General features: G+C 41.3%; 1 protein-coding gene across 2 annotated transcripts in view; it reads left to right on the top strand.

Moving 5' to 3' along the window:
- Positions 1 to 26790, top strand: part of LOC118780471 (SLIT-ROBO Rho GTPase-activating protein 3-like) — a 69372-nt gene extending 42582 nt beyond the window's left edge. Inside the window, exons 5-22 of one of the 2 annotated variants that reach the window (XM_036532967.1) lie at positions 3627 to 3812; positions 5672 to 5800; positions 8225 to 8446; positions 8842 to 8943; positions 9640 to 9837; positions 10355 to 10439; positions 12015 to 12042; positions 14444 to 14474; positions 14803 to 14863; positions 16314 to 16391; positions 16767 to 16901; positions 17808 to 17913; positions 18752 to 18979; positions 19439 to 19512; positions 21614 to 21794; positions 23153 to 23302; positions 23832 to 24147; positions 25295 to 26790. In XM_036532967.1, the coding sequence (XP_036388860.1) occupies positions 3627 to 3812; positions 5672 to 5800; positions 8225 to 8446; positions 8842 to 8943; positions 9640 to 9837; positions 10355 to 10439; positions 12015 to 12042; positions 14444 to 14474; positions 14803 to 14863; positions 16314 to 16391; positions 16767 to 16901; positions 17808 to 17913; positions 18752 to 18979; positions 19439 to 19512; positions 21614 to 21794; positions 23153 to 23302; positions 23832 to 24147; positions 25295 to 25699 (2715 nt within the window). In that variant the 3' untranslated portion in view covers positions 25700 to 26790. Of the gene's footprint in view, positions 1 to 3626; positions 3813 to 5671; positions 5801 to 8224; positions 8447 to 8841; positions 8944 to 9639; positions 9838 to 10354; positions 10440 to 12014; positions 12043 to 13662; positions 13766 to 14443; positions 14475 to 14802; positions 14864 to 16313; positions 16392 to 16766; positions 16902 to 17807; positions 17914 to 18751; positions 18980 to 19438; positions 19513 to 21613; positions 21795 to 23152; positions 23303 to 23831; positions 24148 to 25294 lie in introns of both variants that reach the window. The other variant, XM_036532966.1, reaches the window with a different exon arrangement.
- The last annotated feature ends 528 nt before the right edge of the window (positions 26791 to 27318 follow it).

Below are 27318 nucleotides of genomic sequence, written 5' to 3'. Positions count from 1 at the left end.
GAAACTGTTGAGCAAACACATGTTTGTGTATTTATGAATAATAACAGTGTATTGACATTAGGAGACTTTGGAACAAACCTATTATTATTGCTTTATTATTACTACTAGTTACTGTGGTCATAAATATAGGTGGTCAGATTTATCTGTAAGCAGTACAATACATTGACCTGTATTTTCAGATGTGACATGCAAATCAGACAGCTTTTAGCTGAGAAGAGCAACAAAGCAAATCTTCATCATTAGTAAGGGCTCATGCAGAAAACTACAGTTGAACTGAAGTTATTGTGCATGGATGTTTATTTCTGTTTTCATTATTTTTCTTTTCAATAATGAGAGTCAAAGTTGCTAGGAAACTTTTTTCTTCCTTAAAAATCAGAGCTCAGGAGATGTGGTAACCCAGTTCATTAAAGTAGTTCAGTTCACAATGTCTGGATGTGCCAGCCTGTTGAGTATCCATATTAAGAGGTGACTTTCATTTAGTATGTACGTACTGGAAAGAATGGTGCAGCAACCTTTGAGTTAAAATAGAAACTGATGTAGTGACATGTAGCTGTAGTAGTAAATTAATGGTCTTAAATTAATTTCTTAATATCTTTCATAAGGTCCCAAATTAAATTAATCTCTGTGACAAATACTCACTGCTGTAAGGATTTCTACAGTGTTTACACACTCATCATAAAAGTCATCATAAGTGGCTATTATATATCAAACATTGACCACCTTACTGAATCATATTTATAAGGATATTTGTGGCTTGTCATCAGACAAGCTAGACAACAAATAGCTAGCTAATATATAGATAAAAGTGAATTAAGAATGCTAGATCAAACCTGTGTGGTAAATTTCACAAACCACTGGATATCACTAGAAAGAGTTATTGCTATGAATGCATTTTCACTGCAGTCCTTTCAAATGCTTAATGTATAAGGGGACAATTTTATTTAAATATTTTTGTCCTGTTTGACATGCTGATACTTGATGATGGACAAATGACCATAATGATAATTGGATATGACCCACTGGCTTTTTAGGGCATACAACGCCCCAGTGTTTGACATGCCAGGCCAGCTGTGTTCTTTATCTAGAAAGATCTCTCATTTGTCTTTAACTTCTGGGTCAATATATGGTTATGAAATACTTAGAGCATACATGTAATTACTTTGCAATATCCAGCTCTACCCAGCAGAATGTAAACTTCCTTGTGCTCTTGAAAAATAAATAAGCTGTTTCAAACCAGTTTACTTTTTTTAATCATACCGACAAATAAAATTACTTTTACAATGTACGCATGTTTGCTGAGAGCTCCAACGTACATGAAGTACATGTGCACCTGCACAAACATCTTACTGGAAAATTATCTAACTGGGAGAACAGTGGATCATCTTTAAGGTAATGCTCAGATGTTGTTCCAAGTGATTGGAACAATACTCTCATGATTCAAATGTGATTTCATGTTAATGATATGTGATTATGATTTATGGTCCTGTTGCTGATTGTAAATAAGGGTTCTGTGGTCATGATGTTTAAAAGCGTTAAAAATTCCAGCTATATTCATGTTGAGCCCAGTTTACTTTTATTTATGTTTGTGCACTCTGGCAAATTGAGGTACTTGCAGCAGGAGGAACATGTCCACACTGAAACTCTCTGTAGCCTACCAGGCTGTGGTCAGCCGATCTCCCAGTTGTGGGAGATGTGAAATCCGCATGACTCCCATATGAGAGAATATATTACTCTGTGTCATAGCACAGATTCATACAGACATTACATCTCCAATGGCCTTCCTACAGCACTAAGGATAACCTTATAGCCAATTTTAAATACAATATACCTTGTTGAAATTTATTTTCTCTTGGTTTCTTCCCCTGCTTGATTTCTCCAAACCCCAAGTACCCCTAAAACCCCGTTCACATGGGATGAAATAAAAGGCCACTGGGCTGTTGTACGAAGTTGTACATTCACACATATGGTCTTACTTTGGCCATGTCTGCACTGTGTTGACACACACACATTCACGTGCATAGGATAACAAAACTACCAGGAGTTCATACTGATATACATGAGATCACCAACATTATGCTTACTAATTACTGTTTAAGTGCAATGGTAGTAATTGTGCCACAGTCAAAATAAGAAAGAAACCTTACCATGAGCAAAATGTTGCTAAATTCTTGATGAGCCATCAGTGTTGATCACTGCTGGACCAAATTTGTTAGCACCTTGAATTTTCAGTGAGTTCAACCTTGGATCAACCTTGTTATGTTGGCCCAGTGTGGGAATTTTAGAACTCATCAAATCTACTGGCCCCACACAAACCCAAAATAGTTTAAATATTGGCCCAGTAGGAAAACAATAGGAAACCTGTACTAAGGGCCAATGTTTTTTATCTGAGATGGATGTTTATTGGGAAACAAGATTACACCAATATTATTGGTTTGCAGGTATGAGGGTCAAGATTCATAATAAAATATCACTGTGGTAGTACTAGTACTGGGATTATATCCCAGTGGTAAACCAATGCTGTGGTTGCAGTAACACCAATATGTACAATTATGACCTTTGCTCAGATCTTTATGAGGTTCAACACTGGCTTTACTGTGTAGCCCAGATATACCCTGTGATGTTGGGCCAATACGAAAAGGCTAGCTCTCCAATAATGTGCAAACCATATTATAGGCTAACCTTGATGTTTTTAGTTATTGAGCCATTGGCAGTTGGTGGGCCAACTGGATCAGTTTAGCTGGAACCTTACACATGCTGCTGTAAGATCTGAATGCTTTCTTTCCTAAAAAAGTAATAAAATGAAACACTGCTAGACTATAATACATTATTTAATGTTACCAAGAATGGCTACACCAGTTTTGAATTAGTGTAATCAACTGAGATGCTTTCTGGGAAGAGGGCTCAGGTAAGGAACACAGTTGTCAGGTTACTTGGAGGCTGTCTGTGAATTTTAAGTCATGTTAGCTGCCAGCCGCCAGCTGTTGAGCCATGGGTGTGGAGAGGCTGAGATCCCCGAGTCTGACCTCTGAGTGGCTCTTTTTCAGATTGAAGGGGTCCCTCTCTAAGCCTCTATGAGACACCTCTCTTAGCACACCCAATCATAGTGGATTTGAGAAATTGCCACTTAGGCCTGGAAGATTGGGCTGGCAGAGGCAGGGAGATGGAGAGCTAGTAGAAGGAGAGATCCAATCAGAATGCCAAAGGCTGATGAGAGCCAGAATGAAGAAGATGACGCGTGAGGTGAGAGCACAGCTACTAAGAGGAGCAGCACAGTTCAGACACATCATCTTTTTCAGACCAACACCTGTGTCATGTTGTCCTCCAAGGTGGGAGCACAGGTAGAGAGGGAAAGCAGGGTGCAAAGGACATCATTTTCAAAGCAACACCTGTATCATGCCAATGGAATGATCCCTGCGGATCTGTTCTGTACTCAAGGGGCAAACTTATGTTTTTTTTTTAAATTATGATCCATTGCACATCATTGGAGTGTTGTTAAAAGTGTTGTGACTCTTCGCTCAGATTTGTGTAGCATCCCCAGGGTCATATCCGGGGCACGCCGTTATTCAAGAACTCCCTCCCTGAAATTTGCGCGATATCATGAACAGCCAGCATCTGTCTGCTTTCAGGTGATGAAGACGTACCACATGTACCACACAGAGAGCATCAGTGCCGAGAGCAAGCTGAAGGACGCTGAGAAGCAGGAGGAGAAGCAGTTCAGCAAGTCGGGCGACATCAGCGTCAACCTCCTGCGCCATGAGGACCGGCCACAGCGCCGCAGCTCCGTCCGTAAGATCGAGAAGATGAAGGAGAAGGTGCGGCTTTGGTGTGGGGGAGCAGGGATATCCTTCATTTAACTTGCATCGTTTTCATTGGGTGGGAGCACCACATTACATTACATTATTGGCTTGTAACAGACAGTCTTATCCAGATCGACTTACATAGGTTACAGCTTTACAGTTACCCATTTATACAGCTGGATATTTCCTGAGATGATTCTGGATTAAGTAACTTGCCCAAGGGTACAACAGCAGTGCCCCAGCAGGGAATCGAGTCCTGCTCCTTACCAACTATGCTACACTGCCACTCACATTAAAGTGCCCCCCCACCACATACTCTAAGCCTTATGTTATTTATTTTCTTGGTAGACACCCTCATCCCGGGTGACTCACTGTGGGTAGCTTACATATTGACCATTTATACAGTTGCATGTGTCACAGTAGCAATTTATGTGAAATGCCTGGGGACAGAAGAAGTGTGTCACCTGGGAATTCCGCCTGAAACTTTGGAGTCTAGTTGCAAAACTGCTATTCTGCACTGCTCTTTAGCCTTGCTTGTTCGACTTTGGTGGCTTTCTCAGTACCTTTTAATTACGTTTGGATTCTTTACCAAGGATTGTTTGGCAAGGCACTGGCAATATTTGGCAGTCTCAGTGTGCCGAGGGAAAGTCAGATTGACAGCGTTTTTGCCTCCTCAGGCTGTTACATCTACAGTAGAGTGGCTGAAATAAACCTTCAAACTGCACACTATTTATATCTACTCTGTCACCATGGAATTTCTGGTCCTCCTATAAAGCTAGTCAACCTACGTTTGTTGCAAAAGCTACATGCTTCCGTGCTACCATAGCTACTCCTATACAAATAAAGTTACATTGTATACTGTTTTTTTTTTAGTGAAATTGTCAATGTCAAACGAGCTTTTTTCATCTTCCAAAAAATTAGAAATGAGTCTCTTCTCATAATTTAGAATTATTCTAATATTATTTTAATGGCCTTTATTCCCATGTTTGACTCTGTGTGGATGATTAATTGCAGTGTTTTATTTAAGGACAATGTTTTGTCACTGTAGCAGATGGGAAATGCAGTATATTATTTAAAGGTGACAGCAAAAGCTCTACACCTCCTCCAGCTTGTAAAATATTTTAGTTAAGATGGAGTTAAAGATTGAGTTAAATGATATGATAGGTTTACCATTATATCATAGTCATTGCTGTTATTTCCGTCTGAAATGAAGAGATGAGTCAAATAAATATGTCACCTTATGCCTGAACCTTCATCGTATATGTGCCTGCATGTGTGTGTGTGTCCATGCATGTGTCTGCAGGCATGTTTGTATACATTTGTGTGTGTGTGTGTGTGTGTGTGTGTGTGTGTGTGTGTGTGTGTGTGTGTGTGTATTTCAAGTAACCCTGAACTGTTGTATGCAGTGTTCACAGTTCACAAATATGAGCAGGTACTGCAGCTCTTAAGGCAGTACTCAGAGGGCCTGCTCACATTTGACACTTACAATTCATTATTCACTGAGAGTACAGTACCACAACCATTGTTTTGTTCTCAAAAAATCTCCTCTGAGCTAAGATATTTAATTGGAATTTATGCCAGAAATTATTTAAGCAAATATAATACACCATTAACTACCATGAGGCATATATTAATAATTAATGTAAGGATATGGAATGGCCAATAATTCCACATTGGGTCTGTATTGATGAAATTTTCACATACTTTCCATTAATACAGTTGGATATTCTGGTCATGTACATTGCAGTGCCCCGTATGGGAAGCAAACGTATAAGCTTTGGGTTGCTATCTCAGTTCCTTAACCACACTGATTTCAGTCACAATCACTACTTCTTACAGCTAATGTTGTTATTTTTTATTTCCTGTTTTCCCAGAGGCAAGCCAAGTACTCTGAAAACAAGTTGAAATGCACTAAAGCCCGGAACGACTATTTGTTGAACCTGGCAGCCACAAACGCCATTGTTGCAAAGTATTACATCCACGACGTTTCTGATATGATAGACGTAAGTGAATGACAGATCTGTTTGTTCGCCTTTTTGACAAGCTTGGTTGGTTGCAGTAGCTGAAACCCATAGAAGAAAGAAGAAAGAAGCCCATAGAAATATGTATATATTAGATAATATATTGTTTATATTTCAATATGAGATTCTGAAAATATGTAAATTCTTGCAATATATGTCTACTCTGCATCAGTATATTTTAAATGTATTTGCAGTATATTCTTGGGCTTATTAACATATTTCTCATATTTCAGAATATATTTCATTTTCACGGGGGAAGCTGCAGCCACATATGTGCACTGTAAATGTGCCATGACTTAATAAAATAACACAATTTATTAAAAATGCCATATGCTGTTTTCATTTTCACAAATGTCACCATAAAACATTTCTTTCAGTTCCTGAAAACTATATTTGTCTTTCTGGAAAAACAAGCTTTTGTCTGAGGACTGATGATATGTTGCTGTAGCAACAGCTATTTCTGATTTGCTGTAACCATTTAGCAGTTGATTCGTATTTGACATGAACCATCTTTATATTCCACTCAAATATAGTGTGTATTTCTGTCCTGGTTGGCTGGTGTTTTGATGGGTCTTTGTAGGACTTTCTCAGAAATGCTCAGTACACATAAGATAACTGGTACATCTGTATCCTGTAATGCCCTACTGAACACCTTGATTATAGCGTGAATATATAGAGTGAATTCTCACTGCAGAAACCATCAGGACAGATCTCCCTGGGTCTATTAGAAATGGACAGCGTGCAGTTTTTCCTCATAAAATGAAAAGATCTGAAAGGGCAGAAATGAACTAGACTTGCGGGCATTGGCTGATGGTTTGCAGAGGTTTTGAAGCCCTTTCAAAAAGCTCACAAACAATAGAAAGTATTAAATTCAAAAGAAATGGTTTTAGGATGAATATGGGCCAATGGCAACCGCTGTGATTGGTCACTTTCTCTTTACTGGCTTGTTTCTTGTGGTTGCTTTTGTGTCTGGAGTTAACATCAGTATGTTTAGCCATACTGTAAATGGTTACAGCTAAATTGTTTTGGGTTCCATGGAGGGATTATTGGGCTGTCCTTATTAAGGAAGTTTTTTTTAACCAGCCACTGAAGTCAGAGTCAAGTTTTTCACTGTATATTATCTTTGTGAATATATTTAACTTATAATTTTGCAGCTTATCAGTTTAGTAGTATTTTAAGTGTCTGTGAGTCATTGGAATTATTCTGACTCTGCAAACTGCCCTAAATAGTAATAGTTATTGAAGTGAAATGAGGCCAATCTACTTGGTTTGCGATGGAGGTTTTGCAGGAGGAAAATGGAGGAAATGCAGTCCTTTCAAATCTGCAGCCTGTCAGTGACTGTGGAAATTCTAGTTTACAGAAAAATGATGTGTTATCAGCAGTCAGACAGGGTTCTACCAAGCCAGCAGAACCTGTTCACACCTGCTGTAATAGGCCGGGTAGATTTGTGGGTTTCCTGGTTGGATTCATCTTGAATGCACCTTTAGTTATGTTCAAATGGGACCGATTTCATAGCCAAGTTCAGATCGAGGTACTAAATCTGTTGATTTACGTCTTTAATAAACCACAAGACATGCAATAATCCACCTGCTGCACTGAAGAGTGCTGAAGAGCCTCATGAATGCTGGTCAGTCTCTCACTGATCTTCCAAAAATGTATATTCAGAGGCATTTATTGTCAAGCGAGTGAATGTACTATGAACAGTTTCTTTTTATTTACTTTCAAGGCTCTTTCTTTATTAAGTGACTAGGGTTGCAGTATTCTGTAGCATCTGAAAAGAGATCTACTTTGAGTTACGCTTACCATTTGGCCACAGGTATTTACAATGAATGATTCACCTATTAATGTGGTATGTTTTGTCTGGAGTACAGAATAGTCACTTCTACTTTTTCTGTGCAATTTTTATGAACATCATTGATTCTCCTCCCAATACTGTTGATGTCAATATTGTTGACGTCATTAGTGAAATAATGCCTGTCCTCCAATTAGTGTTCAGTTCATTATAGTGCACCCTGGGACTTGTATTGTGAAAAGTAGTGTGAGGGTGCATTAAACGATTGCATTCACCTCTTCTACACTCGTGCAAGTTCAGAGGTTGTTGTAGTCAAATGAGTAGTACATGTGACAATCATAAAAAGTAGAAAAGGGGTGAAAATGCAGAAAATGATTTATTGAATAAGGGTCACAGCATTCATAAGAAATTGCACATTCTAACAAGAAATAAAAGTAAATCATAAAACAAAGCTGCCTCCCTCAAGCCCTACAGTATGTAAGCTGCTAGAATGAAAAGGTTTTGGGTTTGTTTATTATTGGCCATTCTTTAAGCTCCAGATGCATAAGACTACAGTTTCACATGGTGACAGAGTCTTTTTCCAGAGTTATATCATCATGTTCTTCTACTCCCAGTGTTGTGACCTTGGTTACCATGCCAGCCTGGCCCGCACCTTCAGGACATACCTGTCGGCTGAGTACAACCTGGAGACGTCACGCCATGAAGGCCTGGACATCATTGAGAATGCTGTGGACAACCTAGACTCCCGCAGTGACAAGCACAAGCTCATGGATATGCACAGCCAGGTCTTCTGCCCACCACTGCGCTTTGAGTACCAGCCGCATATGGGGGACGAGGTGAGCAGGACGTGTATGTGTGGGTGTACTCTTCTGGCCAGGGCTCCAGTATAGTATTATATTAATAGTGGTGGTGTCAATCGTACTAAATTAGGAGGGATACCACTACTATGTCAATTTGCATTTTTAATTTGAAATTAGACCTTCTTTCAGTCATTTTTAGTCTATAATGATCATTGATACAGGCAGGTTAATTTTTTTATTAAAAGTAACTCAGTGGTGTTTTTTAATTGACTCCCTGAATAATCAAGCTAGGTGTTTCTGGCAGTTTGAAAGCCTCTTGATTTTCCGCACTAAACCAAGAGCTGCTTTGATCTTGGCCTCCCCACCCACCCACCCCCCGTGTCGGGCATCGTGCACTCACACATGGCGTTGCTTGTTTCTGTGTCTCTCAGGTGTGTCAGGTCAGCGCCCAACAGCCCGTGCAGACAGAGCTCCTGATGCGCTACCACCAGCTGCAGTCGCGACTGGCCACACTGAAGATCGAGAACGAGGAGGTGAGGTTCATAGGTCCGTGAGCAGGAGTTCTGTCTTAAGACTTGCTGCTCTGTTTTGGAATTCAGATACATAATATGTACAAGCGTCCAGTGTCGCCATCTCTTCTGCCCCTGAATTAATTCATGCTTTGAAGAGATAGATGCTAGCTTTATGTATTCTAATGGACCTGATCTCTTGTGTGGGTTTTCGGTACGTCGCGCACATCATCAGGTCTCTTGTAACTGGGTGGTAATGGATGATGCCCTGCCATTTCTGGAGCAGAATGTATTAGTCTCTGTAATCTATGAAAGATGCCTTGAGCATCCTTATGTGCACAACCTTTACGGATGAGGGACGGCCTCCATATTCAGTTGTTAGTCTGACAAATGACTGACCCAGGTCATCTCACATTCAGCCACCGAATGATCACTACTTCCCCTTCAGGGCAAAAAGAGCTGACATGAGCCAGACTAGAATGCTTAAAGGTCACATAACAGCAGATTGCATGTCAGTTTATCACTGGAATGGATATGTCAGCACTCTCACTTATATCCTCTCTGTTGCTCACATTATAGAGCAAAGTTACTTTTTGGCCCAGGGCTCACAGCAGTCTCCCCTTGAACAGGGGAATTGGGTCAAAGGACTGGTATAGAATCGAAAGGTTGTGCTTTTGTTGGTCAAACGTCAGCAATCTTGATTTGAATGACAACGCACAGGTCAGAAAAACCCTGGACGCCACGATGCAGACCCTGCAAGATATGCTGACGGTGGAGGACTTTGACGTGTCTGATGCCTTCCAGCACAGCCGCTCCACAGAATCCATAAAAATGGCTGCCTCCGAGACCTACATGAGCAAGATCAACATAGCCAAGAGGAGGGCCAACCAGCAGGAGACTGAGGTCTTTTATTTCACGGTGAGCGCCACTTCCGCAGGTCTTCTGACCTGGAGGTGCTGCTCATTGGTGGATTTCACTGCCCGTTAGCGCCAGTAGTGGAGCGTCCCTTCCCTTAGGTCGTATGTTTAAGACATAACTCTTTTAAACAATATGAATGTTTGTCTACTTGTCCCCGACAGCAATCATTAGACTGCTTGCACTTAAATCCGTCTTTATGCTTCTCTGATTCACCCATTAACAGTTGTCACTTTGTGTCATTAAATGCAACACATAATTGCTCATTTTTATTACTTATTATTGTTCACTTTCTGTTGTATGTTCTTGTCTCTATTTCCCTATACTTCATTATGGAAAAAAAACATCTGGTACCAGATAACTCTGTGTCTGTAACCAGACTAGAATTGGATGTATTATAGGTCAGGCCATAGTGGGGTTGTTGTGTGACCTGCGCAAAAGTGCAGCAGGACCCCATCACAGACGTAGTTACAGCAGTCACTGCTCATTAGATCACCAGCACCTTCATCTCTTTCCACAGAAATTCAAAGAATACCTGAACGGCAGTAACCTCATCACCAAACTGCAGGCGAAGCACGACCTCCTCAAGCAGACACTGGGAGAGGGTAAGGGCTTCCCTGTCATTATCATGCAACATTGCCACAACACCCACGTGTTTTAGTGAATGTAAAATGTGTTCGCACACACACACATACCAAAGATAACTGTCATGGAGTTCAATTTATGGAACCTGAATATGTTCTTTTGTCAGGAAGTAATGATGTGAAAACACACATCAGCTCCTGCTTCCACCAGCCAAGACTGGCCTCATTTGGGCTTGTCACCTTGCCCTATATGGTTAAGGCCCAATCAATCAGGGAGACTCACTGCTGTGGAGGCCACTCAGCAGCTGCTGGATCACCAGGCTCTAATCTAATGGAGGAGGACAATGACTAGGACCAGCTGAGTCCTTGCACACAGATGCAGACGTTCCCTCTCAAAGCAGGACCTTTCCCCCATCTGGTCAATTAGCCACTGTCTTGTCTCGTCAGCTGCAAAATCCCTGATATTTCTTTTGTGCACTACCATAGTTACAATGACCTGCCAAGTCGTGTGTGCCAGCTCAGTCTAAATGCAATATGCTTTGTCCATAACTTTGAGCAATAAACCAAAACAAATTTTAATTTTTTTCAGATGCTTGCAACAGCATCATGAGGTTGGCAGTCACTGCAATTAATGATTTCTTTATTATTTATAGCATTGCATTAAATTATCATCATTTAGTAGACGCTTTTATCGAGAGTGACTTACAAAGTGTGTCTAATAAAGTATCATGCTCCCTTTCAGGCCCCTTTCAACAGTCTCTCTCTCACCCAATAGAGCCATGCTTTTAGACGCACACTCACAGCCCCACAAAACCCATAGCTTTGGACCCACTCTCACAGTCACATGAAGCCCACGCTCACAGCCGCATGAGCCACAGCCAGCCACAGTGTTTGTAAAAAAATCAAACGTGAGAATGTCACATGGTGAAATGGGGGTATTGCTGAAGTTTTCTTCATATGAAAAGGATCGCACAATTATCAACTGTGTACGTACAGACACACATTTATGCAATGGACTGAAGCCGAGTCAGAAGGTGTATAATTATGCAACCAGAGCAGGTATTGTACCAAAGGATGGGGCAGGATGTGACGTAATGACTGGCTTTGTACTGTGTACTTGGTAATGCTCCATTCCAGCGTGGTCAGATTGACCTTTTGTTCCTCAAGCTTCACTGGCAGCAGTCTCACGTTCTGCAACAACCTGCAAAGTAGTGTCTCCTACTTGGGTTTTCACCCGTTTTTGCCACCAGTCCTGTTCTTCGGACCATCAGGCTCAGGACAAAGGGCTCAGTGAGACAGAGCAGGCATTGCTCAGTGTCACCAGAATTAATCCCCTCCACCACCAGCCCTCCCTCCCCAGGGCCCTCCTCTTTCCGCTTGGAGTGAGCCTGCCTCCCACCAGGTCCCCTCAGAGGTTTCTAAGGCGACCGCTGTGTCTGGAATGGTGTTGGTGTCGCACCATTCACTCTGATTCAAAAGCTCTCGATTCTCTCATTAGACCCTTCAGGACATCCTCCGGCCAAGGCCTGGACGCAAGAGGTGCAAAGCGTACCAGCCGTATCATTAACGCACGCCTTTCCTTTCACTCTGTTTCAGGGGAAAGGGCTGAATGTGGAACAACAAGGTAAGACCTTAAATGAAATCTAGCACCGTGCAAAAACCCTTTCTGTGGGTCGCGGAAGTATGTGACTTGGAATCATTTGGAAACATTCTTACCTTAAATGGCCTTATGAGCTAAGCAGCATTAGAACTGCAAGTTAAATAGAGAAAAGCACAAGATCAGTTATCTGTCCAAGACATATCTCCACACTCCTGTTTTCCTGGAACATGATTTTTTCCTTAATGTTTTAAGAATGAAAGGAGGAAAAGCTAGCTAGCTTCATGAGAGCAACACTTGAATATATTTCCTCTCTCAACGAGAAAGAAATGAATCAAATGTATTCTTATGATATGATAAAATATTTTCAAATGAAGGAGATGTAATCATAATTTTGCATTTTTGTAGTCTGTAGTTCATTGATGTCAGTGATGGAGCTGCACTGAGAATCAGCTGTGTGAAAGGCCGCATCTCACTTCTGCAGCCAGAAGCGCTGAGTTTCTGTAAATCTGCAGTGGCATTTACGGCCGATTGACGGGAGGAGAATGTGTCACGGAGGTGCAGTTAAGCAGGATAAGCCCTAGGCCCAGGGAGCAGGAAGCAACATTGGGCAGTCCTCTGTACGCAGCCTGCCAAGGTCCTGAAAACAATACGGCCGCTCGGCTTCTGACCAGAGGGTACATGTGAGCTGACCATCTGTAACTAACCACATCTCGTGCATAAGAGCCCGGCATGGAAACGAACGGGCTCGAGTGAAATTGATCTGAGTGGAAAGGAAACGTATCATGTTTTGTCAGCCAGGGTTTCTCTCTTTCTAGCTTCTGTGTGCCACATCCATGCACATGCCTTCAGCCATCAACCCTCTGATGAATAAACTCACTGTTTCACATCAAGTTTATTCCTTTTAAAGTGTGTGTTGTCATCAGTGCTTCTTTTGTGCATTCTCTTTGAAGTATTTCATTTCCTGGTAATATAAGAAATGTGTTTATCATTCTGTGAAAGAAAATAATCTTTTTATTAATTATTCATCCACATTTACTGCCACATGACCTTCAACATTTTGCAGTTCATTCATGTGAATTGTTCCAAAAACAATACGAAAAGAAAAATTCTACTTTCTCTTTATACTTTTTAGTGAAAGTAGTTCCATATGGCTACTGAAAATTGTATAACAGTCCAACCGCAGTTTTGTGATGGCAGTGTGGTCTTCACATTGGTAGCATATAAATAATGAACCTGACATTGTTGCAAACTTATGTTTTTACCTCGTGTTGATCCATAGCCATGTTTAAATTATATTGTTATCCTTTATGCCCCATTAACTATAATAATGTTTTCTATAACTCAGGAAAAGACCATTATTTGGCGACCCAGAAGAATATTTACACAGTGACCTGCAGTGGTTATTACAGGTTAATTATGGGTCGAAGCCATTAGATATCATAACACACTGGAAACTCTTACTCCCAGTACAGATGGTTTATTCTGTCAAAGCAATGTCATCAAAGTAAAAGAGTTGTGAACGGGATACATGCCATTGTTAGTGTTTGTTCTGGATTTGAGGAGTTGACTCCTTTTATTTTGTACCTGTATTCCTACTCACTGTAAGTGGTGTTTGTCCCCTCCCTCCCCCCACCATCTCCCTAGGCCCCCCACTCTTCCCCCTAAACCACAGAAAATGCGGAAGCCTAGACCTCGTTCAGTGTATAACCATAAGCTGTTTAATGGTAATATGGAGACCTTCATCAAGGTACTCACCCCTCTGCGGTGTGTGTGTGAGAGATGTGAATGCCTGGCGGTCTGGCGGCTTGGTTCTGTCTTGCACTGCTCTCTCACACGCATGCCGTAACCTCTGATTAATGTCACCTTGACTCTTTACTTCCTTTCCCTGGCTCTGGTGATGCAGTCAGTCAGGTTGACAGTGTGGGAGTAGCTGTGCCTGGGGGAGATGAGCGAATGGCAACAAGGCTCTGATATAGAGCTTTAAATTTCTGAGCAGAATTCAGACCATTCAGATGTACCTGGCCTATGACACCCTTGGCGTACATAGCACCTCAACCCTGACCCGCGACTCATGGCAAGTTTTGTGGCCGTGCCGGCTCTGTTAGCACAAAAGCAGCATTTTAAATCATTTTTCACTTCACTATAAATTAGGTTTACAGGACACAGATTTTAGTTTCTGCACAGTGACTGCATTTTCAATCATAGCCTCTACTGTAGCCTCTCTCCCTCAGCATCTCTCAAGCTGCCCTTCCCCTAAGCTTTCTGGGCTTCTCTGGCCTCTCTGGTGGGTATGGCCATGCCACAGGGCATGGCCTATCCCTTGGCAGCAGTCTCCGTGGTGGGCCTTTTTCCTATGCTTCTCTAACAGTTATGATTCTTGCTTCCCTGCGTTGCTGCTCACCCTCTGTGCTGCTTACTGTCCCAGGGCAAGACGGAATGCTCGTACCCGGAACCAGGTACTATCTAAGGGAGGGTGTGGGGTCTTCAAAAAAATGCCAGGCTTGGAACATGTACACTAATCACGCCCCTGTCACAGCCATAGAGAACTGCAGTTTTAACATGGGGCCATCACAAATGCCTCTTTGTGATGATTGGGGTGTGAAAAGTGTAATGCTTTGCTTTCCAGTCCGTTTGATGTAAAATATTGATGTGCGATGATGTGTGATTCTCTAGAAGTATTACAGTTTTTACTTTAAAATAATTTATGATTGACACAATCAGAAAGCAGTAGTGTTCTTTTGCTTATTTGTGTAAGTGGTGCTAATCAAGTCCTGTTTTTTTCAGGATTCAGGACAAGCTATACCAGTGGTGGTGGAAAGCTGCGTTAGATACATCAATCTATATGGTAAAGAAAACACGCAGTTTACATGGATTCTTTTAAAATTGCACTTTTTTGCACTGCCCATGGCTTAATGCAAAAAATGAAAGTGGTAGCAAGCAACTACTGTGTTAACTTGTGTCAGTGTGTCAAAAGACACGAATTCTACTACCATCTGCAGTAATTAAAAGATAAAAGTAGTAGTGCAACATCAGTATATTATGTCATGGTATCTCATGAAGGATCATCCATAGTGATTCCTTCATGAAAGCTACATAAGACTAAAAATCAATGTTCACAATTGTTTATTAGTATTATTAGCCATTGATCTAAATTCCTGCAAGGCTACCCTCCAGCACATTTACATCTTGATGTAATTAATGATGTCTAACATGGAGGAATTGTTCAATTGGATCTGTTAAACCAGCAAAGAACTGAGTCAAGTGCTAAGGTGGAAAATAAACTTGTTGGACAGGGGCAATACACTGCCCTTCACCATATAAAAGGCAGCTGTAATAAGAATTTTTGAATGCTGTTGTGCAGCCCTGTTACTCATATACAGAAGGCAACATATACATTATGTCATAAGGCCCCCTGAAGTATACTGTGACAGTGTGTGGTTATGATTAATTCTAATGGTGAAAGCAACATGAAAAATATAGACTGAAAACTGTGGACATAGAAAATATGTGCAGTCAATCAAATCCAGTCTGATTAATTTCTACACATTGATCTGCCAGAGACCAACATTTGAACACAATCTTTACATGGACTTAGTTTGCTGCAGCCAATGTGGCTACCTCAGGGGTAGGATAAACAGCAGAGCAACTTCAGGACAAAATTGATGGAAAATGACATTTACATTCAGTGTCATGTTATTGGTGAGAAAAAGGGAAACAAAGCCATATCTTTGTTCAGACAGTTTATGGCAACTGGGGTAAAATTCTTAGTGAAATGTTGCACCGAAGACACAAAGGTAATTTCTCAAAAGGGTGGTAGAGGGGATGCTCTGAATCAGAAACTGTAATGCAGGCTTCACTCCAGATAACCTGGACACTACGCATGGAAATGTGTGGCGTTGGATGTCCGGGAAATTGTTTTGGTTGGAACCATTAACATGGAAAAATAAAAGGTATTGCCAAATGTGAAACAATTTTATTACCACTGTGTAGCAACAGAAACAGGTTAGGTTTAACTGAAAATGAGAGCAGTTAACACACTACAACCTCTAGCCTTTCACCTCCCACCAGGACCACCACAACAACAGGTTATGTGAATTTTGAGGGAATGAGCAGAGGGTTGGTAATAAGGACCATGTGCTCAACAAGCAGGCTTTGATATGGTGGGACGTCCTCCTTTTTTACGACTAACATTTCCTGGCCTGCAGTGTGTTTCCAGATTGCCTTCATGTGAGGAGCAAATCAGTGTGAAGATAATAACCCCTTTCTGATGTGAGCTCATATTTCTCCACTTCCAGGTCTGCAGCAGCAGGGCATATTCCGAGTTCCAGGATCTCAGGTCGAAGTCAATGATATTAAAAATTCATTTGAAAGAGGTCAGTCCCTTTGAGCCCCACCATTTTCCCTCCTAATTGTTTTTGAATTGAATTTTTTGCGCCTACACAAGCAACATATTTCTTCTCGGACCATCAATATGCATTACACACTGGATCTATTTTGCTTAGCAAAAGAACAACATAATGATAGAGAGGTCAAGCTAAAATTGAGGTTGAAATTCATTTCATAAATGTTTTCAGTAATATTCAATGACTATAATAATCCAAATGAAAATAAATTCAATATATTTTCTAGACATCATTTTTTTTTACATATTTTTTTAATCATCTGCATTCTGCGGATGATTGAAAGAGGGTGTTGAATAATGTGGGAGAGGGTGTGTAGGCCTACAGTATATTGTGTCGTATTCCCAGGTGAAGACCCCTTGACAGATGACCAGAGCGATCACGATATCAACTCAGTGGCGGGGGTTCTGAAGCTGTACTTCAGGGGTCTGGAGAACCCGCTCTTTCCAAAGGAGCGCTTCCTGGACCTGATGTCCACCATCAGTGAGTGCACACTTTTCCTTCAGCAGAGTACACGCGGATTCAAGCACAGGGTTATCTAAATCACACCCCCACAGTGAAGGGGTTCTGTAAATATCCATACATTTCACTCCTGCTCCAGTTATGTGCCTGTGCTGCCATGACCCTTAGATCCCCAGAGTATTCATGCTTAAATGTTACGAGAACATGGTAGAAATGCTACGCCTGGTTTCGCATAGTGCAGTGAGTTGGCTCCAGCACTCGGATATAATGTGGAGGTGATTGTGACACAGTAGCACTCCGCCTATTAAATAGGGACATTATGTAGAAAAGAATATCAAATCTGATTGAAATAGCTCTTTTACCAGCATTTAGTGATTCACCAGCAGTTTCATGTGTTATATTTCAGGCAAGAGCTTTAAATCAGCCATTTACTTGTAGTCACAGCCATTTACAGATAGCTAGGTCTCACACTTGTGTTAGATTATGGGTGTTGTCACATAACACACCATTTTTGTTTTTTATTACATTTTGAAAATCTTTATTAACTGAGTTCAGTTACACTTGATGTGACCATCACAATTTTAATAAACACTGTGCCATAGCAAATAAATCAAATAATACATCTCTCCCATCCATACTGCAGCTTCATCAGACTATATATATCAGAGTGATGCTGCTGCTGATTGCAAGGGAAAGGGGGTGCACTTCCAACCTAAGATATGGTCTCAGAAATTTGAATTCCCCCTTGTCACAAACTGCAGTTTGCTGAGAGTGATTGCTAATTCCCTTCACATACTAGGTGCATGCTGTAGGCGAATGATGTAAGCAAATACAGACTAACCCATGTAGAGTACAGTAACTTAACATATAGTACAAGAATGCAGAAAGAGAGGTTATGACTGATGACTTTTTTTTACCATCCTTTAGAACTTGAATCGAGCATTGAGAGAGCTCATCACATCCAACAGATCATTGTGACGCTTCCTCGTACCATCATCATCGTCATGAGATACCTGTTTGCGTTCCTCAATCAGTGAGTCTGACCTTTTCTTTAGCATTTTAGCATTGCTTTAATACCACAGCTGTGTTTGATCAATGGTTGAATTTGCAGATTAATGCAAATGGTGCCAGTTTCAGTTTCTGGTATGATTCATCCTTGAGCTTGTGGGGGTAGCAGTATTTCATTCAGGGCTTGTACTCTATTTCATTTGATTAGACTCTTTTTTTTTAAGAAAAAGCTGTATTGGATAGCTGCAATCCATGCATTCTGACAGCTGACAAAATATCATATTTTGTTACAGCTAGTTTGCAGTGAATTATTGAGCTCAGCTCCCACCTGTGTCTAATTTATCAGCATCTGTCAGCAGTGCTTTACAACGTACGATTGTGTAACCTGTTCTTTAGTGATCCAATATTCTTGTCTTTTTTAACAATACAGCTCTCTTACTGATACTGCCTCTATTTGGTACCTTAACAGTTGCAAATGATTTAATTCTCCATATATCCTTTTGATATAATGCTATTTTAAAGAATTTTTGAAAGAAATTCTGTCCAGGAAATTGAACAGAGTGTCTTTTATATGTATGTATGTCAAGCTGGTGATTGCAGATGTAATCTAAAAGGATGGCAGTTATGCTTAATCTCATGTCCTTTAGGCTCTGATTTTGCGTACACTTTGCATCATCTGTGGCGCTTGGGTATCCCTTTACTTTAAACTCACAAACTGATTCAAAAAGAGATTTGCTAGGTAAGCCATCTGCTCGCTAGAAGTTCACGTGGGCTTTGAATGAGGTGGTATAAAGTGACCAGTTTAACAAAGAGTATAAGTAAGTCATTTTTGAAAAATCAAGTTTGATTCCCCTTCGTCCCAGTTTGTCCCAGTATAGTGATGAAAACATGATGGACCCTTATAACCTGGCCATCTGCTTCGGGCCCACGCTGATGCCCATTCCTGAAGGCCAGGACCCGGTGGCCTGCCAGGCCCATGTCAATGAGCTCATCAAAACCATCATCGTTCATCATGAAGTCATCTTTCCCGGCCAAAGGGAGCTGGATGGCCCCGTCTATGAGAAGTGCATGACAGGAGGGGAAGAGTACTGGTTAGTGGGCTTGTCCTTCTTCCTTCAGCCATGTATCTGTCTATCTATCTATCTGTCTATCTCCCTATCTATCTCCCTATCTATCAATCTATCTGTCTATCTATCTATCTGTCTATCTGTCTGTCTATCAATCCTGCATTGGGGATAAGGAATTATATTATATACACGTTTCGGCTTAGGCCTGGAGAGCATCAGAGATATGTGTTTTGTATTCCACTCCAGGTCCTACTTAGGTAACTGTGATGATGGATTTAATTAATTTGAATTACGAGTCACTCCAGATTCTCTTAGTTCTCTAAATCCTGTAGGAGAGTTTATTTCCTGGAGCGCCTTGCCTCCACTGATCTAGAAAATAAGGGTTTCAGTCTCTTTTTTTTTTCCTTCTCTCTCACTTACTCTCTATCTCTCTTGCTTCCTCTCTCTCGCTGTCTCTCTCTTTCTCCCCCCCATCTTCTGCAGTGACAGCCCTCATAGTGAACCTGGCACCATTGATGAGGTGGACAACGGCACAGGGCCACACACCAGTGACGATGGTAAGTTAATGGCAGCTTCATCAGAGAAAGAGGCTTCTGCTATAGGCTATGGCCCAGTAGCATGGAATAATGACTTCTCTGTTGTCGGGCATTAAGGTTCCCGATTGACATCCAGGGTGGTACATTTCGACGGTATGAAAAGCAGTATAAATATTCCTTGCAATGGTTAGATTTTTACCTAAGAAGTATCCCTGTCATTCTTCATTTGCTTCCTTCCATTTTTTTTCTGACAGTGTATAAATGCACACCACATGGTCATGGAACATGTGTATTATATATGTTTGTTCCGCTTTTTTGAGCTGAGAAAAATAGTGTAGGTGTAACTTGAACTAAGTTCACTCAGCAGAGTTATTTACTGCCATAATTAAGTGCTGGCATGTTAATATAAAACTCCATTGCATTGTGTCTGGGTTCACATAAATCCAGGCAGACATGCAAATGCAAACAGCAAGAATAAGTATAAACTGCAGGATGCATTTTAACCAGGTCCCACCACAAAAATGCACAACAGAAAAATATTAAGGAGACCTGATTATATAAGAGGAGTTCAAGCTCATGATGTTCATAAAAGGTTCCACAACACTTAAATAAGTACACAATTAAAATCATTTAGATTACTCACATTAAGCTCTAATTTAATATCTAATTTTTACCTCTTTATCTTTTATCCTATTGTGAGCTTGCTAGCTGGCTAATTCGCATGATATTTTCAGTTAGGCTGGCCTGCTAACTTATTAGCAGGGTAGCAAACAGGTCATCTAGCTTGCTATTAAGGTAACTATCAACCAATGTGTTAGGTCACTATTTAGCTAAATGTTTACATAAACTTTTAACATTTTAACATTTAAACACAAACCAACAATTAACTGCATTCAGTTTTGGTGGGAAAGGTGAAGGCTCTCCTTCACAATAGATAAGTCCAATAACTTTTTACTTAAATTAGAGAGATGGTTTATTCGAAGTATATTATACATGACATCTACATGTTAATACAGTGAAGACATAAATTAAGATGTGTGATAAATATAGTTTAAAGAGAACTTTTATGACAGTCAAAGCTGATTGAAGTGTCACTTTTTGCCCCACACTCAGAATTCAAACTGCCTTTTTAGATTGACAGCAACTCTACAATATCTAGGTATTTAAAGTATATCAGTCTCACTCATAAGCTTCTGCTGGATTTCCCTGTTGGGAGAAAGGATGGAATAGATTGTCTTTTGTCTCTTGCTCTGTAGGTAATTTCACCCCTCAGTGGATGCCTTAATGGAACTGATTGGGCTTTTCGGTTGACTTGGGAAATTTCCTGCCAAGAGACCATTCATATATCTACTTAAAACCCTCTCTGAGCCTCTCAGGAGATTAATTGGAAACATTGAGGCATGGATGGATGTTCTTTGGATTAGGCTTGCTACTACACTCCTCCTTGTGTTACTTCCAGTCAGAATGCATTTCAGAGTGCTCTCCGTCCAATCACAGCCTCCCAGAGAGACATTCCTCCAATCAGAGAACCTCTCCAAGGCTACTTCTTACAGTCGGAGAGGCTCTGAGTGAAAATTGGATATTAAGGTCCTTTCTCATTCCAAGTTGTCTTTTAAATATACATTGCTGACCATTTAGGTTTTTAAAAAATAGAAACAACATTCCCTGTGATATTCTCCACTGTCTTCTTGATTATTGTCTGTAATTGTGTACAGTGCGTGTTGCTTTTAAACAGAGTTATAATGCATCACGTAATCATTCTGAAAACGTAGTGTTTTCCTGTTAATGATCTTCATAGAGATCAAACATGAGGGACAATAGAAGATTCTGCCTTGAGTGTTGATGTCAACATGCAGAGTGAATAAGTGAGTGAGTGGTTATGCATCTGTGTGTGTACATAAAAATATGATTGATTTGTTGTATGAATTTCGATTCTCAGGGAATAGTAGTTTCTACAGTTTGCTCTGGAGCCCCTTCCTACCTCTTCCATCTCCCTCTGTATCACTGTCCCTTTCTCCCCTCTTTTTGTCTCTGGCAGAGAGGGTCTATGCAAGGAAATGAGAGTGATGAAAAATGGGTATTTGTTTGCTGACATTTCTTTCTTAATGTCCTGTATTCACAGAGGTCGAGCAGATTGAGGCCATCGCCAAGTTTGACTATGTGGGCCGCACACCGCGGGAACTTTCCTTCAAGAAGGGGGCATCTCTGCTGCTGTACCACCGGGCATCGGAGGACTGGTGGGAGGGGCGGCATAACGGTGTGGACGGGCTGATACCCCACCAGTACATCGTGGTCCAGGACATGTGAGCCCTGCCGTCATTAAAGTGCTACTTTTAAGCCATGCAGGAAACATTTTTCATGCTGAAAGAACGAGTGAAAACATCTGAATGTGAAATGTGAGTAAGACCATGTGAAAACTTGGTCTTACTCCCTTATGAAAGTAGTAGTAAGAAGCTTCATAAATAAATCCTAATCCTATTTATTTTTTGGACCTAGAAGTGGTTTTAGCAGGATTCTTAGGAGTAATTCTGAGAAGCTTGATAAGTATAGGCCCTGAAGGAGTTTGGAGCCCTGTTCAAGATGTGATAGCACTTTTTTAACACTCAAGTAGATACTTTCCCAAAAGTACACCGGTAAATTATGGATTCCCCCGCAATTACTGTGAGCACTAAATTGCCCTAGAATACCTAGGCCTGCAAAAAAAAAAAAATCTTGGTTGAGATCATTTGTTTAAAAAGGAGCTAAAGGACATCAGCCAAGGTTAAGCCTTAACCATGGTCTATCCAGTTATCCATCAGCCTTTGTCTAATGCTCCTTATCTCCCTTATCCATCATGGTAAAGGCAGCATAATTATCCACTAAATTAAATACATGCTTGTCTTTTTCTAATTTGCAACCAATTGATTAGCATGCTGCGGGGGTCTTGGGAACTGAAAGCTGATAGAAATTGGGTTGTGTTTCCTTGTTAATTAGGCCTGACAAAACAGAAAACACTCCAAAGACTTACTGCCAGTTAGAGCAACATTCCTCATCGTTTATTCATTATCAAGTCCAACTTAATAATAATTGATCTTGACGTTTCATGTCCAAATCTGTAGTAAATCCATCCCATGTTAAATAAGAAAGGCCTACCATTATTCTCAGTGCAAGTCTATGCTGAGGATTAGTTACAGTTCCAGTAGCAGTTAAAAAAAATTTCAGATATATTTTGTATTTGTTTGTTTGCTTTTAATGCAAGGGAGCATTTTGCTTTTAATTGATTGTCAGAAATGATTTACAATGATGTGTTTAAAAATCAAAGTGAAGTGTTCGACAAAATGAGCAGATTAGTAGATCACACCATTATGATGATTAGCAAAATGACTGCCTTTATAGGACAAGTGTTAATTGATAAAATTAAGTTCTACGTAGTTAAATGCTCAGATGAAACACTTAAACATGTAGGTCCCTTGTTCTATATCTGCTTTTCTCTTCCCCTGTCTCGTTTATCTTCTCTCCTCATTCCCTTTGTTTTACTTTTCTTTCTCTTGAACCCTCCTGTCTGTCCCTGTATTTCTTTCTTTGTCTCTGTTTCTCTCTTCTTCTCCCTGTGCTACATAAAAAACTTTTAAAAGTCAAAATCTCATTCTCTCCCTCCCTGTTGTCTGGACTGTGTCCACAGGGATGACGCTTTCTCTGATAGTCTCAGTCAGAAGGCAGACAGCGAGGCGAGCAGTGGGCCCCTTCTGGATGACAAGTCCTCGTCGAAGAATGACATCCAGTCCCCCTGTGAGCCCCCGCTTGACTACAGCTTTGGAGGCGTCCTGGGACGGTGGGTGCAGGGAGAAGACACTCAGCTACTATCACTGGCTAACTTGTTTTCACATTACGTTATTGTCATTCAGCAGACGCTCTTATTCAGAGAGAAAGGGAATCTTGGCCAAAGTACCCACCCTATCCCTGCTGAACTAAGCTACTCTGACAGCCAGTTTTGAATGCTTTTCCAAGTGTGGACTGGGGACCTAGAAATTTGCGATTTTGTGGTGTACATTGTTTTTAAATGTCAGGATGATGCAGCCTCTTCCTGTAGGAAAAGAATCCTTTTCACATTTGTATTAGACATTCAGATGTGCAAAGCTTGGAGGTTTATCACCGTGAAATGGCAAGGCACTGCTTGCTGAGAGTGTGCAACATTGCTGCAATTAACTTTCAGATAAAGGTATATTCTGAAAACAAATGATAAATCTCTAAATTTAAGACCAATGTAAGGTTGAATATGAATATGCTAATGCTGGTGAAACCATATGGCCACATGGTGTTAGCGGCAGTGGTGTTAAGTCTCTGCACCCCTCTCTTTGCAGAGTGAGGTTACAATCCGACGGAGCCGTGATCCCTCGCTGCCGGAGCGGTGGCGATACCCACAGCCCCCCCAGGGGGGTAGACACCCCCCCGCGGGCTGCCGCCTGCCCCAGCAGCCCCCACAAGATGGCCGTCAGCAGGGGGCGCGTGGAGAGCCCCGAGAAGCGACGCCTGGGCACCTTCGGCAGCGCGGGCAACGTCAACTACCCCAACAGGAAGGCCTACCCCGAGGGCCACCCGCTGAGGCCTGCTCCCAGCACCACCCGACACAGCAGCCTGGGCGATCCCAAGTCCCTGGAGGCCGAGGCCCTTGCAGAGGTGACCCGAGTCACATGCACAGCACACGCACGCATACAACGCAAAACTGATGTCAATACCAGTCAAAAGTTTGGACACACTTCATAAAGACAACGGGAAACATGGATTCAAAGACATTTTGATCTAAAGATTTATACTTAAATGCTTGAAATTTGTTTCTTAAACAAATATAAATGGTGAAGTTGATACCTTTGTATGCATTTCATTCCAAAAAAATTCATTTTGAAAAAATATTTTTTGGCTACTTTGAAGAATCTAAAATATTTTTAGTTTTGATTTAATTCTTTTTTTGATCACTGCGCAATTCCATTTGTTTTATTTAATAGTTTTCATGTCTTTACAATTATTATAAAATGTGGAAAATAGCAAAAATAAAGAAAGAAAAGCGTGTCCAAACTTTTGAGTGGTACTGTCTCTCCCACCAACCTCAGCTGAACTGCACATGGAGCTCAGTCTCTCTCAGCTGTATGGAGCACAGTGCCATGCATAATGGAATAATGTGTCGTCATACATAATTGGATACTATGTTGAAGGTGGTGTGTCTGGGGGCTGGCGCTCTTTCATGCATTTCACCCCGTGCCATAATGATGAAGTGGGTGTCAGCCGAGAATAAATTTCGACTGTGTTTAATGATGGCTAGGCTGGGCAGTCAATGCACAATGAAAAACGAATTTGCTGTGCAATGGGACAACATTCTCTCCTCTACAGCGTTTCCAGCTAAGCCAAAGTTTGCAAAGAGGGTTACATCTTGGGAAACAGCCTAATCAGCCCCGTTTCTAATCTCTAATTGCTTTGTGTGTCAGTGTCAGTGGCTGATTAATTAAGTATTTAGATGTGGGACGCACTGTGAGAGACTCATTAAAAGAACATCTCTCCGAGTGCCTATCTGCACGAGCCCATTTTCTCTGGCGTTAAGACTTAGCAATCCAGTCTTTCATAGATGGGCTCACAGAAACAAAGGAGGGAACAGAGACGGATGTGACTTGAAATGAACTGAAACGAAGGATCTTCAGTAAGGGGACAAATATAGCCAGCATGGTCCTCTGTGCGTTCAGTTGGAAAGTCCTGCATTAGATTGTATTATCCAATCAGAAAGGGAGGCTGACTGACCCCCCCCCCCCCCCCCATGCTCTCTGCTCTCTGGCAGGACATTGAGAAGACCATGAGCACAGCACTCCACGAGCTACGGGAGCTGGAGAGACAGAACACAGCAAAGCGGGCGCCGGACGTGGTACTGGACACCCTGGAGCCCGTGAAGCACCCAGCCGGCTCCGAACCGGCCAGCCCGCTGCACACCATCGTGATCCGCGACCCGGACGCCGCCGGACGCCGCGGTGGAGGCGGCGGCCCCGGCCAGGAGACGATGACCACCTTCAAGCCGGCCCCGTCGGCTCGCCTGGCCGGCGCTCAGTTGCGCCCCTTGCCTGCGAGGCCATCCAGGCCGGCACCCGTTCAGCATCGCTCCAGCAGCTCCGGCTCCTCCGGGATGGGCAGCCCCGTCGTCACGCCCACGGAAAAGATCTTCCCCGGCAGCTCCTCCTCCGACATGTAGTGCCGCCCCCTCCGTCCTGAAGCCTTTGAGCCTTGTTTTGTACAGATGTTTTTTCTTTTTCACATTTGACTTGAATTCATGTGTTGCCACGGTGACCAGTCCAGTAGAGGGTCTGAGACTGGTCGGTGCACTGTAGCGCTAGCGTAAAACTCTGGCACATCCCCTTTCTGCACGCCGGCACCGCTGAGAGACACTGGAAGAGCAGAAAAACCTGAAAGGAGCAAAAGCTAGAAAGAAAGCATTTGACCTTTTAGTTTAGGTGTTTTGTTTTACCTCATAAAAAGATTTGTCTGGCCCCGCTCTGGGGACTCATGAAGTGAAGATGAGAGGTTCTGCAGTAAGTTAGGCCACCACTCATTTATATCCAACACTGGCTGTCCACAGGACAACCACGTTATCTCCGACTTGAGCAGTCCTTTACATAACTGAATTGCAAATTCAGTTTTCACTTTCCCTCAGATGTTGTGAGTGACCACGATGGCTCTCATCTTTAGAGTTGTACATAGATATACTTACTTGAAGTGGCATTCCTTATGATTGTATAAGGAATTATCTGCAAAATAGTAATATAGCAAACAAAGTTGTTTTCAGACATACAGATTGTAGTAGGAATCTTAAATTGGTGTACAAACTAATAATAAGGAACCTGTGATAAACCTGTAGTGTAATGTGCATATTAATATTGATGCTAGTTCTATTTTTGTTAGTGATAATCTTGTACAGGCCAAGACTTAAACAAGAATTTATGAATGGAATTTGGAAAGAACTCGCAAAGATAAAAACATTGCTCCAATGTGCAGTTTTGTCTTTCATTTTGTGTAATGATTTTGCTTTGACTGTACAACCAGCCCAACCATATTCTGTGAACAAACAACATGATTTTGTATTATACTGTAATTTTTCTGTGATGCTTTTGTTTTGGCATTTAAATGGGAGTCAATTCCCTGCTGTTCCAGTTCACGTTTTTCCTAGTTTGTCATTGGTAGGGTAGGTTGATAATAGAGGTAGATAGTCATTGATTGTATTCCACAATATTCCCCATAATTCAATTACCCTTTCAATTCTGTCATTCAAATTCCAGTTAAGTAAGTGCAACCCACTTGATTTCACCTACAGTGTATTTCAAGGAATTAAATTATGCAATTAGTTACTTAACATCACAATTTAAAGTGTTTTGATTTTCATGTTTGCCTTTTAACCTATTAAATATAAGGATTTTGCATATTTTCTGTATTTTTGATCTTAGAGGGATTTTAAATTTATGTATGGGCAGTTTTTCAAATGTCTTTATTAATGTCCACATTAACATAAATTTTAAATCAGGGATTATGCAAGCATTTGAGAAGTTTTACTGTTCATTCAAAAAAATAAGTATCCAAGAACTGACACAACGCAAAGTATTTAACTGAAGAGTTGGTTCATACTTGAAGTACATATTTGTCGTCACTTCATCTACACTTGTGCTTTAACATGTGTTGGCGTTCACTTGTAACAAATATTGATGATCCCCAACTGTCCACAACATTACATAATTTAACATGTATGTAAAAAGTGATGGAGAACCGTGTCTTAAAGTAATGCAAATTCAGAATTGACTATTTTGTTATTGGTATTTATGT

The sequence above is a fragment of the Megalops cyprinoides genome, chromosome 7 (genome assembly GCF_013368585.1).
Source record: "Megalops cyprinoides isolate fMegCyp1 chromosome 7, fMegCyp1.pri, whole genome shotgun sequence".
In the NCBI taxonomy this organism is placed as follows: domain Eukaryota; kingdom Metazoa; phylum Chordata; class Actinopteri; order Elopiformes; family Megalopidae; genus Megalops; species Megalops cyprinoides.
Note: the sequence above shows the minus strand (reverse complement) of the source record. Positions and strands in the feature narration are given on the sequence as shown.